This window comes from Danio rerio, chromosome 12, assembly GCF_049306965.1.
Source record: "Danio rerio strain Tuebingen ecotype United States chromosome 12, GRCz12tu, whole genome shotgun sequence".
Taxonomy (NCBI): domain Eukaryota; kingdom Metazoa; phylum Chordata; class Actinopteri; order Cypriniformes; family Danionidae; genus Danio; species Danio rerio.
In genome coordinates this window covers 1,912,501-1,940,000 of record NC_133187.1, presented here as the reverse complement: position 1 = coordinate 1,940,000, position 27,500 = coordinate 1,912,501, and the positions used below count along the sequence as shown (strand labels likewise).

The following is a 27,500-nucleotide window of genomic DNA, read 5'->3' as shown; positions in this document are numbered from 1 at the left end:
TATGTGCAGACACACAAATGAAATCTGTACACACACAATCACACACATAACAACCGCAAACACACAAACATACGCTGTGTTTTCATGTTTTATGGGGACCTCCCATAGTCATACTTATTTTGATACTGTACAGACTGTATATATCCTGTCCCCTTGCCCTGACCGCACCGTCTGGATGAGTTATGAGACATTTTCCTCATGGGGACCAACACAATGTCCCTATTATATCAAAAATGACTGCTACTGCTATCTTTTAGTCCCCACATTGTGATGAATACCAGAACCACCACACACACACACACACACACACACACACACACACACACACACACACACACACACACACACACACACACACACAGAGCGCATAAGTCTGTGCTGTACCAAAGACAGCTTGACCTCAGAGACTGGACAGCTGGACAAATGAAGGTTCAGGCAGGCTGGAAATAGTGAGAAGGTGAGAGTGTAGCAGCACAATCTCTCATGCAGGTCACTGCCTTTCAACTTCAGCATGCAGTAATAACATCCATCATAACTATCCATCTTTACATTTATCTATCCGTCTGTTTTTATGTGTCTTCTATCTATATGTCTGTTCGTCTGTCTATATACACTCACTGGCCACTTTATTAGGTACACCTTACTAGTGCTGGGTTGGACCCCCTTTTGCCTTCAGAACTGCCTTAATCCTTCATGGCAGAGATTCAACAAGGTATTCCTCAGAGATTTTGCTCCATATTGACATGATAGCATCATGCAGTTGTTGCCGATTTGTCAGCTGCACATCCATGATGCCAATCTCCCGTTCCACCACATCCCAAAGCTGCTCTATTGGATTGAGCTCTGGTGACTGTGGAGGCCATTTGAGTACAGTGAACTCATTGTCATGTTCAAGAAACCAGTCTGAGATGATTGAGCTTTATGACATGGAGTGTAACCTTAGCCATCAGAAGATGGAGACACTGTGCTCATAAAGGGATGGACATGGTCAGCAGCAATACTCAGGTAGGCTGTGGCGTTGATGCTCAATTGATACTAATGAGCCTAAAGTGTGGCAAGAAAATCTCCCCCACACCATTACACCACCACCACCAGCCTGAACCGCTGATACAAGGCAGGATGGATCCATGCTTTCATGCTGTTGAGGCCAAATTGTGAGCCGAGCATCCGAATGTGTGAGCAGAAATGGAGACTCAGAGCAGCAACGTTTCTCCAATCTTCTATTGTCCAGTTTTGGTGAGTCTGTGTGAATTGTAGCCTCAGTTTCCTGTTCTTAGCTGACAGGAGCGGCACCCGGTGTGCTCTTCTGCTGCTGTAGCCCATCCGCCTCAAGGTTGGACGTGTTGTGTGTTCAGAGATGCTCTTCTGCAGAGCTCGGTTGTAACGAGTGCTCACTGGATATTTCCTCTTTGTTGAACCATTCTCTGTACATCCTAGAGATGGCTGTGCGTGAAAATCCCAGTAGATCAGCAGTTTCTGAAATACTCAGAGCAGCCCGTCTGGCAGCAACAACCATGCCACGTTCAAAGTCTCTTAAATCCCCTTTCTTCCTCATCCTGATGCTCACTTTGAACTGCAGCAGATCATCTTGACCAAGTCTACATGCCGAAATGCACTGAGTTGCTGCCATGTGATTGGCTGATTAGAAATTTGTGTTATCGAGCAGTTGGACAGGTGTACCTAATAGAGTGGCCAGTGAGTGTACATAAGAGTTTGTTGGAAAGCTCAGTCTTGAGGCTGTGTGTGTGTGTGTGGAGAGCAGATCATCGTGACTCAGAGACGCTCCCCTTAAAATAAAGCTGCTGCTCTTTCTGTGTGTATAGTCCAGATACACACACACACACACACACACACACACACACACACAAGATCATTTCAGTTTTTTTGTCTCACATTTTCCCTGATTGTGTTGTTGTGAAAGCTGCACTGAGAGCTGCAGTGGTTTCTGGGTAAATACTGCACACACAGGTGTCCAGACTGTGAGAGGAAACACCTGTATGTGTGTGTGTGTGTGTGTGAATGGAAACATACAACTCGTGTTTCAGAGCGCGATCAAAAAACAGTGTGTTTAGCGCCGGTCACTGTGAAAGGGCACACGCAGATATGAATGATTATAAGATGGAGGACACTCATAGGATTAAAGCACAGAGGATCATGAATTACTGACAATCTGCCGAGATCACAACTGCAGCACAAACAGCACAGACAATACAAAAATAAATCAAGTAAAATAAATTAATATGCAATAATAATAATAATAATAATAATAATAATAATAATAATAATAATAATAATATTAATAATAATAATAATAATAATAATAATAATAATAATAATAATAATAATAATAATAATAATAGATTAAATTTACATTAACACCAATACAACACTTTTTCTTAGTGGTATATGCTATTTACACCCAGTACAAAGAGGGAAAGATGCTCTTCACAACATGAGAAAACAATGTTATTCACATAAATTTTGGTTTGCACTTTAAGTAACAAGCGAACGAACAAATAAAACAAACAAAAAAACAAACCAATTAACAAAAAAGGAACTAACAAACAACTAAAGCAATGAACCAACCAACCAACAGACCAACAAACAAACGAAGAAATCGATAAACAAACAAACGAACAAATAATTGAACAAAAAGCTAAAGCAATGAACCAACGAACAAACAAACAAACAAACAAACCAATAAACAAACAAACCAATGAACAAACAAAAAATAATCAAATGAGCAAACAAATGAACAAACAAATGAACAAAACTAAACCAATAAACAAACCAACAAACAGACCAACGAATGAACAAACAAATCAATCAACAAATAAATGAACAAACAAACAAACAAACAAACCAACCAATCAACAAACATACGAAGCAAGGAACAAACCAATGAAGAAAGCAAGGAACTAACTAACCAATGGATGAAAAAACTAACAAAAAGAAAAAAAACACTGAACAAACCAATGAACAAACAAATGAACTAACGAACAAACAAACAAACAAATAAATAAATGGACAAACAAACAAACAACTAAAGCAATGAACAAACCAATGCACAGATCAACGAACAAACAAACAAACCAATGAACAAACAAAAAAATAAACAAACAAACTAATCAACAAACCAAGAAATTACCCAACCAACAAATAAACAAATTAACAAACAACTGAAGGAACAAGGGAACAAATGAAGGAATGAATGAAGGAACGAACAAAGAAACGAACAAAGGAATGAATGAATTTGCCTCAATTAAAAGTGCTCAATATATTTTTGTTAATAAATTTTAACAAAAAATCCAATATTTGAGTTTTTTGTCAATACTGTGACAATATTTTGCATTAGTTCTTTAATTTAAACACATTCCTAGATTTTTCGAGTTAGGGTCGCGTGTGCACCATGGTGAGAGAAAACGTTTGTGTTGAATAACAGAGTTGGATCACACTCACCGGGGATGTTGTGTATGGTGATGGCGAGGATCAGCAGAACGATTCGTCTCCAGCTGCTGCTTCCTGTCTGACCCCTCACTTCTTGTGCTTTAGGACTCACTTCCTGTTCCTCTGTATGTCCTCCAGCGCTCGGACCCCTGCGTCTCTGATACACCTCGCCGTTCTCAATCTTATCTGAAGGAGGAAAAATGTAAAATTATCATACAACAATTTTTCTTTTTGGAGAACAACACATTTTAATTGGCAAATTATTCTCTAAAAGGATATATATATATATATATATATATATATATATATATATATATATATATAAATCATGAACCAAAGATCAACAGATTATTACATTTTACTTAATATTAATTCAACATTTAATATTAAGATTATATCAATTTGATCTATTAAGTAGTCATTTCCTTAAGTGTTGTAAACATGTTGCACAATCGAGAAATAAAACCAGAAACATTCATTTTATGAATATCAATATAAAATTATGGAAATTATGGAAAGAGTGAACTAAATTTATGTAAAACATAAAGAATTTTAAAACTCTGTAGGTTTCTTTTATAAATAAATAAATTTACTTAGATTTACTTACTTATTGTTATTATTATTGAAATGTGCATTTTCTTCTTATTCAATGTTTGATCTAATTTTAACTATAACATGAAGAGAGGGCGAGACAGAGTAGCCCCTCCCCTTTCAATAAAACAATCAATAGAGTTTTGTTTATATCATTAGATTTAAGTAACAAACGAACCAATTAACAAACAAACAAATGAACAAACCAATCAACAAACGAATAAACCAACAAACAAACCAAGGAACAAACCAACCAATGAACAAACCAACAACAAAATAAACAGACAAACGAATGAACAAACAAATATACAAACAAACAAATAAATAAATAAAAAAATAAATTATTAAATAAATGACCAAAGAACGAACAAACAAACAAACAAATCAGTGAACAAACCAATAGACAAACAAATAAACCAAAGAACAAACAAACAAACAAACCAAAGAACAAACCAACGAACAAAAATTAAACCAATGAACAAACCAAAGAATAAATGAACAAACATAAATAAACAAGCAAAAAAATAAATAAATAAACAAACAAGTGAAGAAACAAATGAAAAAACAAGCAAATGAACAAAGAACGAACAAACCAACAAACAAACAAATCAACGAACAAACCAATAGACAAACAAATTAACAAATGAACAAATAAGCAAACAAACCAATAAACAAATGAATGCACAAACTAACGTACAAACGAACAAACAAACGACTGAACAAACGAACGAACCAATGAACAAAAAACAAAGGAACAAACAAACTAACTAACATACATACAAACAAACAAACAAACAAACAAAGAATTAACAAACCAACCAACCAACAAACAAATAAACAAGCCAATGAACAAATAAATGCACGAACAAATGTGCAAATGAACAAACAAATGACTGAATAAACAAATTAAAAAATTAACAAATGAATGAACCAATGAATAAACGAACGAATGAACAAATTACAAAAAACCAACACAGCTCTGCCAATGAGAGTAGTTGATTGTATAAAATGAAAAGCAAATGAGAAAAAAGGGTGGGGCATGTCAGACACTGGAGAGAATTTGATTGGTAGTTTTGATGTGAAACTCAAGTATGGGGTGTCGTAAAAAAAATTGTTGATCCATTTGCTTCTTAGTGAGGGCTGTTTATGCTAATGAGAAAGATAGTGGGTGGGGCTCTCCCCCTTTGATGACACGTACAAAGGGAGAATGTCAATCAAAGTGTTTCTGCAGACTGTTTTATCAAGTCTGATTATAAACAAATAGAATTAATCAATGTTTACCATTACAGGCTGGTTATATTCACACACTGCTGCCAGACAACTCTGTTTAAACGTATTATAAAAGTGATTTTTGCATAATAGCTTCCCTTTAATACCAACATAATTTCCCCCACAGTCCAAACACATGCGCTATAGGGGAATTGATGAACTAAATTGACCATAGTGTGTAAATGTGTGTGTGTCTATGGGTGTTTCCCAGTACTAGGTTGCAGCTGGAAGAGCATCCACTGAGTAAAACATATGCTGGAATAGTTGGTGGTTCATTCCACTGTGGCGATTACTGATGAATAAAGGGGCTAAGCTGAGGGAAATGAATGAATGACGTTCACTGGTGGCTATAAACACTTGGCGTGCACATACAGTAGCCCATTGAACACATCAAAGTGGAAATAAACTATTAACCAATCAGCTGCTTCGATCTCCGACCGAGTGCACACAAAGCAAAACGACTCACAACAGTTCAATACGGCCTATAAATCACACTCACGTCTCATTACTGTAGAGGAGTTATTCTCCATCAATCAATAGCAACACACTGCTAATAAGCAGCGGGAAAAACACACAACTTTTCAAAGCTTTCATCTCCTGCAGGAACTGTATTTATCCCAGCTTTTATCCTGCAGTAGACGCCGCTCCTCAAATGGCTTCTTTCCCTTTTTAATCGCTCTCAGAAAGCGGGAAAGATTGTCTCCAGAGAGCGTCTGAAACTCACACCATCAATTACTCGTCACTTTTTGAGCGCAATTATGCATGCGTGATGCGAATTAGCAAATAGAAGAGAACGACACCGCTGACCCTGAAAGGAAAGAGGTCCGGCTTCTCCCCGGCACACATGAAGGATGTAATGAATGCAGATTACTGGGCTTAAAGGTCACCGGGAGCACATCCGTCATCTGTGATCCTGCATTTACACTCTCTGCTGAGGTCAAATCACACTGCCGGAGGAAAAAGCAGCTTTCATATTGTGTATGTGTGTGTGTGTATATATAAATATATATGAAGGCAAAATTATTAGTCCTCCTGTGAATTTTCTAATATTTCCCAAATGATGTTGAACAGATTAAGGAATTTTTCACAGTATTTCCTATAATATTTTTTCCTCTGGAGAAAGTCTTATTTGCTTTATTTCGGCTAGAATTAAAGCAGCTCTTAATTATTTTAAACCCTTTTAAGGTCAATGTTATTAGACAATCGAAAAAAAATACTTAAGGGTGATTATAATAATAAAGAGACAAACAATTACTGCTTATAATACTGCCAAAATAAAAGAAAAAAAAGAGCTTTCCATGCTCTGTTAAACATCACTTAAGAAATAAATATTGAAATAATTTCTATATAAATATTCCTTCATTCATTTTCAGCTTAGTCCCTTTATTCATCAGGGATGGCCACAGCGGAATGAACCGCCAATTTATCCAGCAAATGTTTTACACAGTGGATGCCCTTCCAGCTGCAACCCAGTACTGGGAAACACCAATACACACTCATTCACACACACACACATACACTACAGCCAGTTTAGTTCATCAGTTCCCCTATAGCGCATGTGTTTGAACTGTGGGGGAAACCGGAGCACCTGGAAGAAACCCACGCCAACTTGGCGAGGACATGCAAACTCCACACTGAAATTTTCAACTGACTCAGCCGGGACTCGAAACAGCGACTCTACTGTGAGGTGACAGTGCTAAGCAAAGAGCCACCTTAACGCCCTCTATTTGAAAACAATGTCATTTATTTATGTGATTTCAAGGCTATTTTTTTACGCTTTATTAATCCCACAGTATAATCCTAAAAAAATTCTAATATTCTCATTTTGCTGTTTTTAATCAATAATTTGGAAAGTTTTTAGCAGATATTTTTTGTTTAAATTTTTTATGACAAAACGTTTATTTCTATTATTAATGTCTTCATCATCACTCCTGATCAATTTAAAACATCCTTACTAAATAAAAATATTGAAATATGTTAAAGGCTTTTTATTTCAGATAAATAATGATCTGAAAAAAGAACTAAAACATATTGAGTAAATAAATAAATAAAATAATAACAACAACAACAGCAATATTAATAATAATAATAATAAATAATAATAATAATAAATAATAATAGCAATAATAATAATAACAACAACAATATAATTACACTAATAACAGCAATAATAATAATATTTTTAATATTATTATTATTAATAATAATAATAACAATAATAATAGCAATAATAATAATAATAACAATTACAATAATAACAACAGCAATAATAATAATAATATTATTATTAATAATAATAATAATAATAAAGTTAATAATAATAATAATAATAATAATAAAAGTTAATAAAATCTGCTTCGAAATCCCAGAAAAAATAAAATAAAATGCATTCAATTAAAACACAATTTTTATTACTCTTAAATTGTAATTTTAATATTATAATAATAGTAATATTGTTTTTTTGCAGTACTGTGGAACCAATAAATGCAATGAAAACATTAATAAAAACTGTCAAGTAGGGGTTGCAGTAGTTGACTTTAATGCTCTGCTATGACGCTTTGGACTGACGCCAATTTATCGCGCTGAACAGATCACATGGTTTGATCTGCACTACATGGCAGCTTTACACACAAAGGTAGAATAAAACTGTCCTCAGATTATTTAAAGTAATTTTTAAGATGTTATTTTTCTTATGTCAACGTCAAAGATTCATGTGAACAGAGTGAGCTCTAAATCGTCAAACAGATAGCAGCTAGGTCGCTCCATGCAAATAACCTATCAGATGATAGCCAATCATGTTTATGCAACGATTGAAAAGTCATGTGATTGGCTGTTGTCCTCTGCGAAGCATAGATGCTGTAACATATTTAGTGAATAAACTGTGAAAAGCACAGAAAATATACTGCATTTATTCGCATAACCTTACAGTAAAAGTATAAATTAAATTAAATAATGAAATAAATATAAGCATAAACTAAATGCTGGTCAGGATATCACAGTGAAACAGACCGTGTAACTGCATTGTGGTTGCCGCAGTGCCATTGTTAAAGTGTTTTGTGTTGTTAAAAGTCAAGTCAAACACGTCCAAGCACAAATCTCGAAGACAATCTGATCCCCAAACATGACTCTGTACTATCCTTCATGCGAAAACACGTCCCTGTGCTCTGCTACTGTCAGCAGGAGAAAATTCTTCAATAGCACAACACTTCACAGCAGCACAGACTGAGATATAACTCCTGTGGGCAGCTCGCCTCAGCAACAAGCTCTAATAATCAGCTGCTTTATGGATTGCACCAAGCAGAAATGAGCAACACTTCACTAACAACCAGCAAATACAAGAACAAGCCCACACTGAATCTCAGAAGAGAACACCACAGCTTAATAAGCATCCATGCAAACACACACACCTGACACTGTACCCGTTTAAACACCACGGGTCCTGAAATACACCCTGTGCAATGCGCAATATCAATAAAAAGTGTTTTTTTTTTTGCTAGTTCATCCTAGTGCATGCGTCTTTACATTTTATGCCATGCTGTTTAAATAGCAAATGCATTCAAGCACAATTTTTGGCACATTGCTATTTTGACAAAACTAAAATAGACCATTAACCTACTACAGTAAAAGCTCTAAAGTCAATGATGCAGGGTTTTTATTTGCTATTTAAAGAGCATGCTAGCGTTATTTAGAAACCATTTAAATTCTGTATAAATACAGTAATTAAATACAATTCTGTAGCTCCTGGTCAACTATGATTCAGACTCAACACTGCATATCTTCCGATGTGACTATTGCGTATGCGCACTAGGGGTGTCAAAATTAATTGTTTCTTCGGTGCACCGCGATGCAGATGCGGGCAATTCGGTATCGGTTCAGTAATAATCATAAGCCGTTATTATGTACTGACGTCATTTATCTCCTATGCGCTCTGTCGTGAGGGAGGTGAGCGCGAGTATTTACAACACTCAGGAGCCAACTCAGGGCCGGCCCGTGGCATAGGCAGTATAGACAAATGCTAAGGGCGTTGTACATCCAGGGGGCGCCAGAAATGAGTGTGGTTAAGTTGGTTTTGGTTTCGATATTCCTGACACTCAGTTACAGATGGCATTAACTCAAAAACCTCCTACTCTAAAAAGATCTGAAGTGTGTTTCCTACGAAAAGACAAAGCTGGTTATGTTTCAAAGCTGCCTTTTTCTTTTTTTTTTCCCCTCAACATTACAACCACTGCTCTGTTTGAGCCCTCGCAATATGCGTTTAGCCGGGAGAGCTTGCGCTAATGCTTTGTTTCAGTTTTCTATGCCAAATAAAACGTTTATTTTTATTATTGTCTTCATCATCACTTCTGATCAATTTAAAACATCCTTATTAAACAAAATAATAAAATATTAAAAGGCTTTTTATTTCAGATAAATAATGATCTGAAAAAAAAACAAAAATATTGAGTAAATAAGATAATAATAACAACAACAACGATGATGATAATAATAATAATAATAATAATAACAATAATAATTACAATAATAATAACAACAACAATAATAATATCAATATTAATAATAATAACTCGAGCGCGATTGATTCACATGTTAAGTCAATGCGAACGCGCGAATAGACATCCTGCGGCGCGATACGCGCGAATGGCGTGGCGCGAATGACGAGAATTGCGCGGTGGCATGGCGCGAATGGCGTGGAGCGAATTGAGCGTTTTATGCGCTTAATGCGCGTTTCGCGCGAATCACTCGAGTTCGAAAATCTGAACTTCAGCTGACATTCGCACCACGTTAAAAAATCAGGAGCTTGCTCTTGTGGGGGCGTGATTGTGACGTATCACCTGTTGTCGGTGTCCCAGGGGAAATCCTCCAGCAGACACCGACAAGAAGTTCATCAAACTGGGCTGGGCTCAGTCAGAAAACCTCCATCAGCCAAGTTCAGTTTCTGGAGGAGTCTATGAGCTTAGAGCTGGATGCACCTCTGAAAGGATGTAGTGGACTCAGACACGGTCCTAAACGTATCGACGCTGTTTATCATCCGTCATAAAGCACATAAACACTGTTATTTTCGTCATAAAATCCATGTTAGCCCTTTAGCTATGAAGCTAGAGTCACGGGGCAGACACTAACCCTGCCCATCACGCGAATCCGCGTCTGTTCTGAAGTGAATTTGACACGCGAATGAAGCGAGTAACCTCAAATGTTCACGCGGCTATTTACGCGCGAATAGCGTGATTTATCCTCGCGTTCCGCGTCTGGTGTGAACACAGAATAAGAGGAGTTCTCAGTAAGGGACCGTCAGAAAAGGGCTTCTTTTTTCATATTTTTTTTTGCTGCGCTCAGCGCTAGCTCTCCCAGCTAAACGCATATTGCGAGGGCTTAAGTGTGTGTGCGTGTGTTTGTGTATGTGTGTGAATGAGAAACAGTGTGGTGCTGTGTGTTTGTGTGTTTATACAGACAGCTTGTTATAGCCTCCCCCAAAATATAACACTGTGTCTGGAAAGCATCGTCAATGCACCGAGATCGATGGCATGATAATCGTAACCAAATCGTGAGAACAGGTTCACACCTCTAAAGCGCACATTGCGATATCGCTGCTGAAACAGTATATTGTGCAGGTTTAACCGACATCATTAAAATAGAGCCCGCTAAAACTTAGAAGAGAACACAACAACTTAAGCATCCACGCAAACACACAGACCTACTACTGTATCATTTTAAACACCATATAACAGTGGCACAAAGCAAAAAAATTAATGTATATACATGGCCGACCGCAGCATGTGATTATGTAAAGGTCAGAGCGGTGCGGGCTGTTATTTGTGTCGCTCAGGCTCTCCACAGGCGTCTGCTTTTTCTGCTGATTGCTGCTTGTTTGCTGGTTTTCTTGACAATATGCAAATGTCTGTTTTTTTTTACAGCTATATTTCATATCTCTTTTTTTATTTGCATACGCTCGGCTTGGCACCGGGAGGCTCAGACCTGTCTACAGCAATCAGTCACAAGTCATTTTTTAAAGTAAATTACGCTTGTGTGGTGTACAGACAAAGATGAGTGTGTGACAGTTTAATAACTCTATAACTAATAATAGAAAAGGGCTGGCATTGAAGGCACTGATGTAGCTCAATGTGCATCTGAACAATGAAAAGATGAATGTTTTTAATACACTGGTGCTCAAGTTTGAGCATGAGTTTGATGGAAGCATTTATTTTGATCAAAAATACAGCAAAAAATACAACTTATTTTTTTTTTTAAATGTAAATAAATAAATCTTTATGAATTTAAAGTAAAATTAAAATATTTCTGTGAATTTTTAAATCTATTATTTCAGTTCTTCAATGTCATATGATCCTTCAGAGATCATTTTAATATGCTGATATTAAAGATCAATGATGTATTTGTTTATTTATTTATTTATTTGTTTGTTTGTTTGTATAATTACCTGATTTATAATGATATATGATTTAAAACTTATATATAATATCCAACCTGTAATATTTATTTATATATTTATTTGTTTATTTACAACAAAATAATAATAATAATAATAATAATAATAATAATAATCTCTCCACATATATTATTTCCAAACTGACAAATTTACTTATTTATTTATTAGTAAAAACAACAACAACAACTATTAATAAGGCATCACAGTGGTGCAGCAGGTAGCACGATCGCCTTACAGCAAGAGGGTCGCTGGTTTGAGCTCCGGCTGGGTCAGTTGGCATTTCTGTGGGGAGTTTGCATGTTCTCCCCAGGTTCGGGTTCTCTGGTTTCCCCCCGTCCAAAGACATGCGCTATAGGTGAATTGAATAAGCTAAACTGTCCGTAGTGTATGTGTGTGAATGCAAGTGTATGGGCGTTTCCCAGTTTTGGGTTGCGGCTGGAAGGGCATCCCCTGCGTAAAACATATGCTGGTTAAGTTGGCAGTTCATTCCTTGATTAAAAAAGGGATCTAGCTGAAAAAATAAATAAATGAATGTTTAATAATAATGATAATAATAATAATAATAATAATAACAACAAATTGCCCAAATATGATATTTTTCCAACCTGACCCCTTTTAAAAAATATTTATTTATTTACAACAACAACAACAATATTATTATTATAATTATTATAATTATTATAATAATAATAATTATTATTATTATTAATAATAATAATAATAATAATAATAATATCATAAACTGTCCATATATGTTATTTTTCCATCTAGACATTGATCAAATCTAATCCAGCCATTCAAAACGTATTTAAATATTTATTACAATAATAATAATAATAAGAAGAAGAAGAAGAAGAAGAAGAAGAAGAATAGGAAGAGGAAGAACAGTAATAAATTGTCCAAATATGATATTGTTCCTACCTGACCCATTTAAAAAGTATTTATGTATTTGTTTATTATTTACAACAAAAACATTATTGTTATTATTATTATTATTTAATTTTTTATTATTTTATTGTTATTTTTCCTATTATTATATACTGTCCAAAAAAATTTTTTTCCATCTTGACAAGAATTATCCAACCTAATCCAGCCATTTAAAAATGTATTTATTACAACAACAATAATAATATAAAAATTATTAAATAATAAACTGTCCACCTAAACCTAATCCACTCATTTATAAAAATATATATATATATATATATATATATATATATATATATATATATATATATATATTTTTTTTTTTTTGTGCATTTATTTGTTTGTTTGTGTAACAATATTATTAATTTCATTAGCATATCCATTAATTAATGCAGAAGTCATACGGTCATATCCTTCATAACAATGAGCAGAATTTATTTCCATTTTCTCTGCCTCTAAATACAGAACACAAACCACAACGTGTTCAACTCATAAGCTTTGTCTGACAGAATGAAGTCAGATACAGTACATGTACCTTTCTAAAAGGTCATCAACATCTTCATCATCTTCCCTATGGATGAGGTCAGGATAGAAACATCCCTCCGGCTGCTGCTGAGCGTGACATCAATAATCCGGCTTTACTGTATATTCATCATGTGTGCTCATGTTCATCCTCATCTGAAGCTCAGCACAAAACAACACACAGATTCATCTCAGTCAATGTGTTTGACCAGCCACTCTTCAATCATTTTCAGGAATCTACAGTATAGTGCTTTAGGGCGGAGCTATCAGTCCTTTAGGGGCGGGGCTATCAGTCATTTAGGGTGGAGCTATCAGTCTTATAGGGCATGTTTTAGCGTGGGGTTATCAGTCATTTAGAGAGGAGCTATCAGTCCTATAAAGCCTTTTTTAGTCCTTTAGGGTGGGGATATCAGTCATTTAGGGCGTAGCTATCAGTCATTTAGGGTGGAGCATCAGGGCGGGGTTACAGTCATTTAGGGTGGAGTTATCAGTCATTTAGGGTGGAACTATCAGACACTTAGGATGGGCCTATCAGTCATTTAGGGCGGAGCTTTCAGTCAATTAGGATGGGCCTATCAATCATTTAGGGTGGAGTTATCATTTAGGGAAGAGATATCAGTCATTTAGGGAGGAGATAGCCATTTAGGGGAGAGTTAACGGCAAAAGCTCTGAAAAATAACCAAATAACTAATTGAATACATAAATAAAAGGAAAAAATATTTGATTATAAATATCACCAAATATATATATATATATATATATATATATATATATATATATATATATATATATATATATATATATACCAAATATATATATATATATATATATATATATATATATATATATATATATATATATATATATATATATATATATATATATATATTTATTTGGTTATTTGTTTGTTTTATTTATTTATTTTGTTTATTTATTTATTTATGTTTATTTGTTTGTATTTAATTATTTGTTTGTATATATTTTTTGTTTGTTTGTGTTATATTTATTTATTTATTTATGTTTATTAATTTATTTGTGTTTAATTATTAGTTTGTTTGTTTATTTGTTTGTGCATGTTTTTTGTTTATTTGTGGTTTATTTATTTGTTTGTGTTTTATTTATTTGTTTGTTTATTTGTGTCTTTATTTATTTGTTTGTTTGTTTATGTTTATTTATTTATTTGTTTGTGTTTATTAATTTGTTTATTTGTTTGTGCATGTTTTTTGTTTGTTTGTTTTTGTTTTATTTATTTATTTGTTTATTTGTGTCTTAGTTAGTTAGTTAGTTAGTTAGTTAGTTAGTTAGTTAGTTAGTTAAAGTTATATAGTGAAAATACTCGTTTTTGTTTTTGGTGCCATTTGGAAATCGCACACAAATAACAATAACACTGAATTTTAGGATCTGTTAATATGCATCGCTTCTGGGAATTGGTTTTTCTCATCATCAGTGGCTTATGATAAGACAATATGCACCTCAATAATTGCATGAATTAACTATTCTAAAAGATTTGGCATCTCAAGATCAGATCTCCTGATTTACTGCAAAGCCCAAGAGACATTTATTCAACTATTATTTCAAATGCTGGTATTGTGTCCTGCATCTCATTCTGCTAACATCTGGCATCAGCTCAAATGTGTTAAAATGAAGCATGGAAAATGATGGACATGTGTAAAATACTAATGTAAGGACACACGAGAGGAAGATAGTGATATCAAACCCTCAGTCTCACAATCAAAGAAAACAAGCTCATCTTTAATATTTGAACGCGGCTGACCATGAAAGCCATTCTTCACTGCCAGAAACACTTCTCACACTGCAATAACCTGTCTGTTTGTATTCCCACAGCACCACGGTATTTCTTAATTGTTGAGCTGCCGAACAAAGCCCTCTTTTATTACAGAAACAAGACACTTTTTGAAGAGATACTAAGACAAACGACCTTCGCACAGATTTGAACTAGCTCAGGTGTTTGACTTTGACTGACTTTCAGCTGTCTTTACAGTCTGCAAAGTTCCAGAGGCCCAAAGTCTCTTCTCTAAATCAATAACACAGTTTCTGAATGAATTTGTATGCCTTTATGCTACATTTTCTTCTAGTTGACACTATTCTGAACACTGAAAAAGATGTTTAATGGTATTTACTGAATGTTTTTTAAGGTAAGTGGTTGGAAACAACTGATATGGGCTGAATTTAAGCAAACAAATTGAGTTTAACATTACTACATTTCATTTGTGTGTTTGAATTCAGCCCATATCTATTGTTTGCAATCACTTACTACAGCAACATTTAGTAAATACAATGAATCAAATGTATGCAATCATAAACTCTAAAAATGCTGGGTTGTTTTAACCGAACATTGGGTCAAAGGATGGAAAAACAGAAATGTAGTGTCTGTGATGTCAGCTGTGAGTTTCTGAAAAGCGGCAAGTGGGCGTGGCCATCAGTTGACCACTTGGTTTTCTAAAATGGGCGGGACAATGAATCAATGAATCAAATGAATCAAACTAATTAATCTATACAATTAATATTTTTTAAGTAAACTGTTTATTTACGCACTTATAATGCTGGGTTGTTTTAACCCAATGTTGGGTCAAAGGTTGGAAAAAAAGATATGGACGTAGCATTTGTGATGTCACCTGTAGGTTTCTGAAAAGTGCAAAGGAAGCAACAAATGGGCGTGGCCAACAGTTGATCACTTGGTATCACGAAAATGGCGGGACAATGAATCAATGAATCTAATGAATCAATTTATCCAAAAAAAAAAAAATCAAATGATTCCAGTGAATCAATGAATCTAATGAATACAATGAATCAATTTATCCAAAAAAAAAAAAAATCTAATGATTCCAATGAATCAATGAATCTAATAAATCAATGAATGTAATGAGTAAATGAATCTAATGAATCAATCTTTCAGTGAATTGTTTTTATGTATTCAAAAAATTATGTGGTGGTTACAGACAGGAATGTACTGAGAGCAAAGAGAAGGGAAGGGTCGGCAAAGGACCTCGAGCTGGGAATCGAACCCGAGTCACAGTGAATACAATGGTGCTAGATGCCAGCGCACTTAACCACTAGGCTATTGGCGCCGGCATGATGGGGTGTTTTATCTTTATCTATGAAGTCACCCGTAGGTTTCTCAAAGAAAAAGACCAAATAAAGCAACAAGTGGGCGTGGCCAACAGTTGGTATCCAAAAACAGGGTGGGACAATAAATCAACGAATCTAATGAATCTATTAATCAATCCAATGAATCGTTTTTTTTCATGTGAATTGTATTCATTTATGCACTCAAAAAAGCTGGGTTGTTTTGTCACCTATAGGTTTCTGAAAAGAGCAAATGAAGCAACAAGTGGGTGTGGCCAACAGTTGACCACATGATATCTGAAAACAGGATGGAACAATGAATCAGTGAATCCAATGAATCAATCCAATGAATCATTATGAATCAGTGAATCCAATGAATCAATCCAATGAATCATTATTTTCAGTGAACTGGATTCATTTATGCACTATAAAAATGCTGGGTTGTTTTAACCCAATGTTGGCTCAAATACTGGAATAAATATACTGTAGATGTTGTCTGTGAGGTCAGGCGTAAGTTTCTGAAAAGCGCAAATGAAGCAACAAGTGGGCGTGGCCAGCGGTTGATAACTTGGTATCAGAAAAAGGGCGGGACATTGAATCAGTGAATTTAATGAATCAATGAATCTAATGAATCAATCCAATTATTTTTTAATCAGTGAATTGTATTCATTTACGCACTCTAAAAATGCTGGGTTGTTTTCACCCAATGTTGGGTCAGAGGCTGTAAACAATAAGTAGTGTCTGTAATGTCAGACGTAGGTTTCCAAAAACCATAAATGAAACACGTGGGCGTGGCCAACAGTTGACCACTTGGTACCCGGAAAAGGGCAGGACAATGAATCAATGAATCTAATGAATCTATTAATCCAATGAATAATTTTTTCAGTGAATAATATTCATATATGCACTCAAAAAATGCCGGGTTGTTTTAACCCAATGTTGGGTCACAGACTGGACAAAAACATAGACGTAGTGTCCATGATGTCACCTGTAGGTTTCTTAAAAGCGTAAATGAAGCAACAAGTGGACATGGCCAACAGTTCACCACTTGGTATGTGAAATAGAGCAGAACAAAGAATCAATGAATCAATCCAATGAATTTTTTTTTTCAGTGAATTGTATTCATTTATGCACTCTAAATATGTTTATTTTAACCCAATGTTGGGTCAAAGACTGGACAAAAATATGAAAGTAGTTTCTGTGATGTCACTTTTAGGTTTCTGAAAAGCACCAATGAAGCAACAAGTGGGTGTGGCCAACAGTTGACCATTTGGAATCTGAAAAAAGGGCGGGACAATGAATCAACGAATCAATGAGTCCAATGAATGTAATGAATCAATCTAATGAATTATTTTTCCAGTAAATTGTTTTCATTTATGCACTCTAAAAATGCTGGGTTGTTTTACCCCAATGTTGGATCAAAGACTGAAAAAAAAAAAACATATGAAAGTAGTGTCTGTGATGCCATCCGTAGGGTTCTGAAGAGCACAAATGAAGCAACAAGTGGGCGTTTAAGGAAACCCGGGTTCTGAAATATAATTGGCTAAACTGTCACTGGGCGGATTTAAAGAACTTGTTTTTCAGATAAACAAGAATGTTCACTTAGCATGTTTCCTAAGCATCTGCAAACATATTATAGTATTTTTATGCTTTAGTAGTCAAAAAAAACTTTAAGTTTATATTGTCTGGGTTGATGTTGTATATTAAGCTAAAAAAGACTAGCAGTAAGCTGCCAGTACATGTTCTCTTATTTTACACACTTATTTCTTTACATATTATCCATTATATTATTTCAAACTACCTTACAAGTCACTTTGTTAAACTGCAGAATTGAATTTTCAACATCAAATGTCGACAGAGCAGAGATCAACATCCCATAATGCAATTCACAACCAGAAATAAACAGAAAACATCACTAAATATGGAGATGAACATGTCTTTTTCAGTGCAGTGATCATTTAAAAGGTGTAAAAGTTTCCATTTTTATAAAAGTGGCTTCAATAATTGCGGAGTTTGTAATGAGTTTGTTTGTTGAATGTTTTGCTTACAGGCGAATCAAAATGAAAAGTGGCATTTAGCAGCATTTAAACAAGAGATCAGCGGTGAAATGTCAAGCACACGTTTGGAAAAGGGAAATTAGAATAAATCAATAAACAAATAAGCAGGTGAACGTAGCAGAAGCCTCATAAGATTTACAATACATTCAGGACAGGCTGTGTGTGCACATATTTTACCATTAATCAAGCAGAACTAATTACTGAATCACCGTGCGGCATAGTAAACAGTATAAACAAGCACCTGCAGTATACTGAGAATGGAGAAGAACAACTGCATGCACGGTAACAGTGTGTGTAATAATATTCTGCATTATTGTTGCATTATCAGTTATTTGATCAAAGCTACTTCAGTTTAATTAAAGCTACTTCTCTTGACTTAGCCAAAGGACTTATCGTTTCATAAAATAAAATGTTTCATAGTTTATTTCACTGTGTTATAAAAATGTAATAATTAAGATAATTACATACACAATACATTATTATTCAAAACAATAAGATGTTGTATAATTATTGTTATTGTTGTTATTATTATTATTATTATTATTATTATTGTTGTTGTTGTTGTTGTTATACTTTTCTATTTGCAATTTCTACAAATACAAATATTTTTACATAGTATTATGATTATTATTATTATTATTATTATTAATGAATAATAATTAATAACATTAATAAATTATAATTTAATACATCAACAATAATTTGTATTATATTTGCTCCTTTAATTTATTAGAAAACATTAAAATACAAATTTTATTATTATTTTATTACATTATTACTATTATTATTATTATTATTATTAATGCTAATAATAATAATACTACAACTAATAATATGTTTATTAAAAATGGTAGGTAGAGTCAGAAAATCATAATTTATAATAATAATAATAATAATAATAAGAAGAAGAATCTGTTTTATATTTGCTACTTATTAAAATACATTATAACAGATATTACAAATATTTTTAATAATAATTATTTAAATATGATTTTCTTACTCCACCTACCATTTTTAATAAAAAAATATTATGATTATGATTATTATTATTATTATTAATATTATTATTATTATTATTATTAACAAAAACAACAACAATTCATTTTATTAATATTCTGTTTAGTTTTTCTAATAATTTATTATATTATAAAATTCTACTGTTAGAACAATGTAATAATTAGGGTAAGTATATACGCAATTTATTGAATACATATTAGATGGTGCATAGTTATAGTTAATGCAAAAACAGAATACAAAATATATGTAGTTATTACATTATTATTATTATTATAATTATTATTAAATGTTTGCTAAAAACGGTAAGAAGCAAGAAAATCTTAGTTTTTGTCATATAATACTAATAATAATAATAATAATAATAATAATAATATGTTTATTAAAAATGGTAAGTGGAGTAAGAATATCATATTTATTGTATAATCATTAATAATATTAATTATACTATTAATTGTAATAATCTGTATTATAATGTTTTCTAATAAAATAAATGTAGCAAATATAAAACAAATTATCATTCTTAATAGTCATTATCAACAATAACAGCAACAACAAAACGATTTATTATATTTGCTATATTATTATTATTATTATTATTATTATTATATTAACAACAATAATAATAAAAAACACCAATAATAATATAAATGATTTGTAATTTTTTTACTTTTATTTCAATTGGCATAATGATATAATCTATCATTATTATTAATAATAATAATAATAATAATAATAATATATTTCAATTATAATATGCATTTAAAAAAAAATTCTTCCTTTAATTGAATGCTTCATTTGTTATACCCAATTTCTTACCACGCAGCATTCATGATGACCCTGCATGTGTATAAGCAGCTTCACTGTGGCGTCTACTAAACCCCTACTGCTGGCGAAATATGAAACAAATGCATGTGATGAATGTGTGCGAGTTACAGTCGCTTCAGCACGAGCAGCTCAAGTTCTGCTGAAAAACCCAGCCGGAGAGAATGAGTGATAATGCAGTGCTTTTTTCAGACCCGTTGTGTTTCTGGCCTGATGATTTACCTCCAAACACAACCTCACCACAACAAGCAGGAGCCGCAGGGAGAACACACACACCACATTTGCTCAACACACACTTTACAAACACTGAAGCAGAGCGACAAACACACATGATATATTATTGTTCAGTGACTGAACACAATTTATGCTCTTATACTGTTTTCATTCTTGCGCCAGAAACAGTGATGATTTAGTTTTCAATAACCATTTAGCCTCGCTGACAAAAACAGGCTTTCTTTATTTATATATTTTTATTCAGCAGCTGTGCCTTTAAGATTTGAGCAGCATGTGAAGACATTATTCGTGGTTGGTTACGGGTCATGTGTTTGCTGTCAGCTTTAATTTACTCTTTAACGGATGCAATATTCATTAACAGCCTCTCTGATTCTGAAAGACATGGTGCTTTTGTTCTGAGCACGCTGATTATGTAAAACTGTTTAATATATTGCCCATCCTCATTAGCATCTCTTCTCTGATTGGTGCTCAGTGGCATGAGGGCGGGGTCAAGCTGTCAAATAACATCCATCCAATCAAAGTGTGGGAATAAAGCGGGGCAATATGACTTTGTCTGTAGAGTTTCTGTGTAAATCTCTCTGCACAGTATAGGACGGATTAAATGCATTAAAGCAGCAAATAAATAACAGAGTAAGACTTTAAATGTCTATTCATTAATTATGTATATAATATAATTACGTATATATTATTATTATATTGAAATTATATTAAACCAAGCCGATACATTTTTTTATGATGATGACATTATTATTATTATTATTATTATTATTATTATCAAAATCATTGTGATTGTTATCATTATTATTAATAAGCAGTCAGCAAACAGTAACTGGAGAATAATTTTAAAAACAATTAAAATATTATCTTAAAATTAGTACTACTTATAATATTTAATAAAACAAAAATAAGTATGTATATAAATATATTGAAATATCAATAAAACAGTTGTGCATATATTTTTGGAATGACGATGAAGATGGTAATTATTATTTTTATTTTATTATTATTATTATTATTACTACTATTATTACTATCATTATTATTATTATTAATATTATTACTATTATTATTAAGCATATAGCAAATAGCTTTTTTATTTAAAACTGACAAATGCATTTTTAAATAAATAAAAACTATATTATTATTATTATTATTAATATTATAGTTGTTATATATTTAACGCAGTCATAAAAAAGAAAAACTGGCTAATTTATATTTATAAAATAAATAAAATCTTAATAATAAAAAAACTATTATAATTATAATATTTACTTTATATATTAAAATAATTATGTATATTAATATATTGAAATATTTAATTGTGCATATATTTTTTTAATAATGTTGATGATGATTATATTAAAAATAATAATTATTATTATTATTAATATTATTGTTTATTTATTTGTATTATTATCATTATTAAGCAGTCATCAAATGTAGAAACGGGCAAATGCATTAAACAAAAAATCAATAACTATTTATAAAATTAATTAATTAATTAATAAATTAATTTATTTATTTATTTATTATATTTTAATTATTATTATTATAGTTATTATCATCAGTATTATTATAATCATTATTAAACATTTAGCAAATGTAGTAAGAAATGCAACTGTCACGTGCATTTTTAAAATAATGAAATCAATAATAATAGTGCTGATCATTTTAAAATAATTAAAAATGCAATGTTATAGTCCATTTGCTGAATGCTTCATCTGTTATCTCTACCATTCAGGATTTTGTAAAAATACTATCCCGCCAGCTCATCAACTACTGAACCTTCAGCTAAAACACATGATGGCCAAAGGGAAAGGCAAGCCAGGGAAAGTGTTGCTTTCATCCCCAAAGCGTAATGTGAAACAAAACTATATGAATGCATTATATTTTTAGACGCGCATTAAACCTCAGTTGCGCTCGCAGGGCCCTTTCAGCACTAACAAACTCAAAGTCAACATGACATCAAACACTCCAATTCTGCTTTGCTGGATTTATATAAACGATTTACCTTTTGCACACCATTTTTATTTCTGTAATCTGTAAAATATTGCTCTCCTCAGATTGGTGTATACTGTGGTGAACGTGGGCTCAAGCTGTCAATCATATGAGATCCACAACCATCAAGTTTAAACAGCATCAGAATGGAGAAGAAGCACTCGTTGTAGCTGAGGTGTGCTGAAGAACATCTCTGAATGCAAAACACGTCAAGGTTCAAGGTTGGACGTGTTGTGTGTTCAGAGATGCTCTTCTGCAGACCTCGGTTGTAACGAGTGCCTATTTAAGTTACTGTTGCCTTTCTATCAGCTGGAACCAGTCTGGCCATTCTCCTCTGACCTCTGGAACCCACAGAACTGCCACTCACTGGATATTTCCTCTTTGTCTGAGCATTCTCTGTAAACCCTAGAGATGGTTGTGCATGAAAATCCCAGTAGATCAGCAGTTTCTGAAATACTCAGAGCATCCCATCTGGCACCAACAAACATGCCACGTTCAAGGTCACTTAAATCCCCTTTCTTCCCCATTCTGATGCTCGCTTTGAGCTGCAGCAGATCAACTTGACCATGTCTACATGCATTGAGTTGCTGCCATGTAACTGGCTGATTAGAAATTTTGCCTGAGCGAGCAGTTAGACAGGTGTACCTAATAAAGTGGCCTGTGAGTGGCAATTCTTATTACTGAAAAATAAGCATTGATAAAAGGAAAATCTAATCTGAGCATCATATAAAAGCAGCTCTATTAATCGGACAGCAGCATCAGAGTGAGCATGTGGTAAATGTGATGTGTAATATGTTAATGTGAAAGAGGAATGGCAAACATCTTCACTCATAAACACACACGTCTCTGTTTCTGAAAGAGTCTGATGGATGATGTGTACAGAGACGGAAAAACACCCAGAAAAAAAATAATAAAAAATCACACAAGAATAAGCAGCATATGAAGCCTCTACAGTCTTATTACACTCAAAATGCATTTAAATAACTGTAAAATACATTTCTTTCATTTATTGGAAAACCGTGTAATATATTTAAACCAACTCAGGATCCTTATGGATATGTACCCCTGTATACATTTCTGGAGAGCACCAAATACGTCTCAGTAGCTACGCTTTTTGCCATTTTTGTTTTCGCGAATCCACCAGAGGCCGCTGTGTACCTTTTTAGATCTCAAAATTTCACTCTTGAGTGCCGTTTGTGTTTGCTGTTCTTGCGTAAATCCACCAGAGGCTGCTGTCGACTGACCGACCTGCCGATATCCCCACCCACTGCCTTCCCTAAACACAACCAATAGTGTTTTCAAAAGCAATCCAGAAAAAAGCCAGATTTTTTTTACCATGTATTCAGATTTTACCACATTCTCCCCCTGTTATTACCTTGTTTATTCTATTTTTTGCCTTCTGTGTTTTCAAAAGCACCGATTGACCACCCACCCCTTCCCTTAACCCAACTAATGGTGTTTTTAAAAGCAATCCAGAAAAAAAGCCAGATTTTTTACCACATTCTTCCCCAGTTATTACCTTGTTTATTCTATTTTTTGCCCTTCAGTCTTTGCCTTACCCGCTTTCTAGAACTGTTTCATGCCAGACTTGAACACACATCAACTCATCTTCTCCCGACATACGTGGTGATCCACTGGGCACACTGGTAACAGCGGGAAAGCTGTCCACTCAGGGGTAAGCATTCAGCGGGTGGAGCGAAAATAAACAGAAGCCGTCGATGGTGTTATACCACCCCATAGCATTCGTTTTCAAGACTAAATGCAGCCAGATATACCTCTGGCCACATAATTCGCGCTCTCCAGAAATGCATACAGGGGTATATATTCACAATGAGCCTGTGTTAATTTAAACAATCAAACAAGACTAGATCCCTATAGCACACCGTGTATTATCTTCAAACCTCTGGTGGTCTATTTGAAGTAAAAAAAAAAAAAAAAAAAAAAAAAAAAAAAAAAAATATATATATATATATATATATATATATATATATATATATATATATATATATATATACATACACACACACATTTAGATTTACTTTGTGCATCAGAATTGTACAAAATATTATACATGTGACCACAGTAGAGTAATCCTTAAAAATATCTATACATCCAAATGAAAATGCGGTCAACTTAATTATTATAAAATCTATTAAAATAGTTATATAGCTAGCAATATACTTCATAGATATAACAACAACAATAATAATATGTAATAAATTATATATTAAATTATATTAATTATATAATTATATTATATTTTATATTATATTACACTATATTAAATTATATTATAATAATTATATCATATTATATTATTATAAAAATTATATTATATTATTTTATATTATTATGAATTACCATGAATTACATTATTTTATATTATATTATATTATATTATATAATAATAATAATAATATGTTATATTATATAATAATAATATGTTATATTATATTATTTTACAATAATTATATTATAATAATTATATTATAATAATTATATTATATTATATTATATTATATTATATTATATTATATTATATTATATTATACACTTTTTGGAAAGTGTAGATATTTCATATATAGAATAACAAATTGTCTAATACAATGAAAGTACAAAATATTAAAGAATAAATGTCAATATAGTTCATTTAATGTTTTCATTTCTTTTCATGCATCTGTTAGAACTGCAAAGGCTTACAACTGTGACCCCAAAGTGGGAAACACCAGAGGATTAAAGATGTTAAACGAACTGCCAAAGTAGTATTAAATGCATTTGCATGTACTTTAGAATAAATACAACAGATTACAATGTGCTATTACGAGTACCTTCATGACACAATGCACATATAAAGGGTTCATAAATTCCATCGAGTTCCCTGATTTATTCCTGATCTGAAACAAATCAAGTGGCAGAGATTTGAGATTTAAAGGTTGGCAAGCAGGAGCACAGCAGAGGAAGCAGAAGAGAAGCTCTGATTTACCTATAATGATTTGTCAAGATTGTATGCAAATATAGAATAAGCAGTGGGGGATATAAGTATTGAACATGTCGACATTTTTCTTAGAAAACATATTCCTGAAGGTGCCTTTGACTTGAAATTTTCCCAAGATGTTGGTAACAACCAAAGGAAACCATATATGCAAATATAATAAATCTAAATAGCTTACAAATGAAGTTATTCATAATAAAATGAAATGACACAAAGTATTGAACACATGAAGAAAGGTGTAGTGAAGGCCCAGACAGCAGCTGAAATCTCTCAGCAGTTCTTCAGCAAGCCTCTGCCCTTCCTCAGTGTAAATGAAGATCAGCTGCTTCAGTCCAACATCTACATCAGCAGGAGGATGAGGATGAACCCATTTCAGCAAGACAATGATTCAAAACACAGCCAAGGAGACTCTCAGATGCTTTAGAGAAAGAAAATCAAGCTGTAGAATGGCCCAGCCAATCACCTGACCCGAATCCAATTAAAAACACAGAATAAAGCTCAGATTTGATGGACGAGACCCACTGAAGCCTCAAGATTTTGACACACTTTTGAGGTCTGAGAAACTCACACCTGAGCAATGCATGACGCTTTATTCTCCATATGAGAGGCGTCTTTAAGCTGACATCATTAAAAAAGCCTTTTATACAAAGCATTAAACACATGTGCTTCGAGTTCAGACTGCTTTATTTTTATGTTCATATTGTTTGGGTGTTAATTTCATGTCAGCAGCTCATTTAGAAATATTATTCCCAGAAAAGTACATGACAATGTGTTCAATACTTATTTTCCCCACAGTATGTGAAGCTGAATGTAAAAGGCAGACTGTCAAGCAGCAGACAGAGAGAGAAAGAGAAAAAGAGAGAGAGAATGCAGAGCGATGTGATCTGGACTAAAAGTAGAGATGCAGACAGAGTCAGATCATCTCCAGCTTCTGTATAGCAGTCTTCATTTCATACAGCAGAACTGACTATATTTCTCTCTCACTCTCTTTCTCTCTTAACAACAATTGTCAAAGAATTTAACCATGCCTGAGATTTGAAATGCATGAGCTAGTCAGAAAATCAGATATATCAGCCCTCCTGCATATTTCCCCCGCAAATTCTGTTTAACAAAGATTTTTCTAAACATATTTCTAATCATAATAGTTTTAATAACTAATTTCTAATATTGGATTTCTTTTCTCTTCACCATGATGTCAGTAAATAATATTTTACTAGATATTAGACTAGTGTTCAGCTTAAAGTGACGTTTAAAGGCTTAACTGGTTTACTTAGGGTAAAGTTAGGGTAATTAGGCAAGTCATGGTTTAACAGTCATTTGTTCTGGAGACAATCCAACACTAATATTGCTGAAGAGGCCAATAATATTGACCTTAAAATGGGTTTAAAAAAAACTGATTTAATTCTAGCCAAAAAAAATAAATAAACAAAACTTTCTCCAGAAGAAAAAAATAAGAAATACTATGAATATTGCCTATATTGCTATAAAACGACATGAAATTAAATATGGGGCAAACATTAAGAAGTGGTATGTAAAAAAAAAAATGCAATAAAAAATATTATTAATGATGGTAATAATAGCAACATCTATAATAATTATCATATAAAAAATATACATATTGCTATAAAAATGTAATTAAATTAAAAATGATAGTAGTAGTAGTAATATTATTATTATTATTATTATTAACAACAACAACAACATCAATATATATATTATATACAAAAATAAATATTGAACATTGCTATAAAATAAAATAAATAATAATGGTAATAAATAATAATAATAACATCAATAATTATAATACACACACACACATATATTGAATATATTGCTATAAAATAAAATGTATAATAAAATATTTAAAATAAAATTAAATAAAATGAAAAATAAAACAAAGAATAAAATAAAGAATCAAATAAATAAATAAATAAATAAATAAATAAATAAATAAATGAAATGAAATGAAAAATTGAGGCAAATATTTAGCAGTGGTGTGTAAAAAAAAGCCCTTAAACATTTAATTATTTTAAAAAGTATTATTAATGATGGCACTAATAATAGCAATGCCTACAATATTTACTATATACAAAAA

At 32.7% G+C, this 27,500-nt stretch overlaps 1 protein-coding gene across 17 annotated transcripts in view; it reads right to left on the bottom strand.

The window, feature by feature from the left end:
* Positions 1-27,500, bottom strand: part of slc39a11 (solute carrier family 39 member 11) — a 224,005-nt gene that overhangs the window by 53,603 nt on the left and 142,902 nt on the right. For all 17 annotated transcript variants that reach the window (XM_073918031.1, XM_073918041.1, XM_073918037.1 and 14 more), the window contains one exon: positions 3,460-3,633. In XM_073918031.1, coding sequence (XP_073774132.1) covers positions 3,460-3,633 — 174 coding nt within the window. The remainder of the gene's footprint in view (positions 1-3,459; positions 3,634-27,500) is intronic.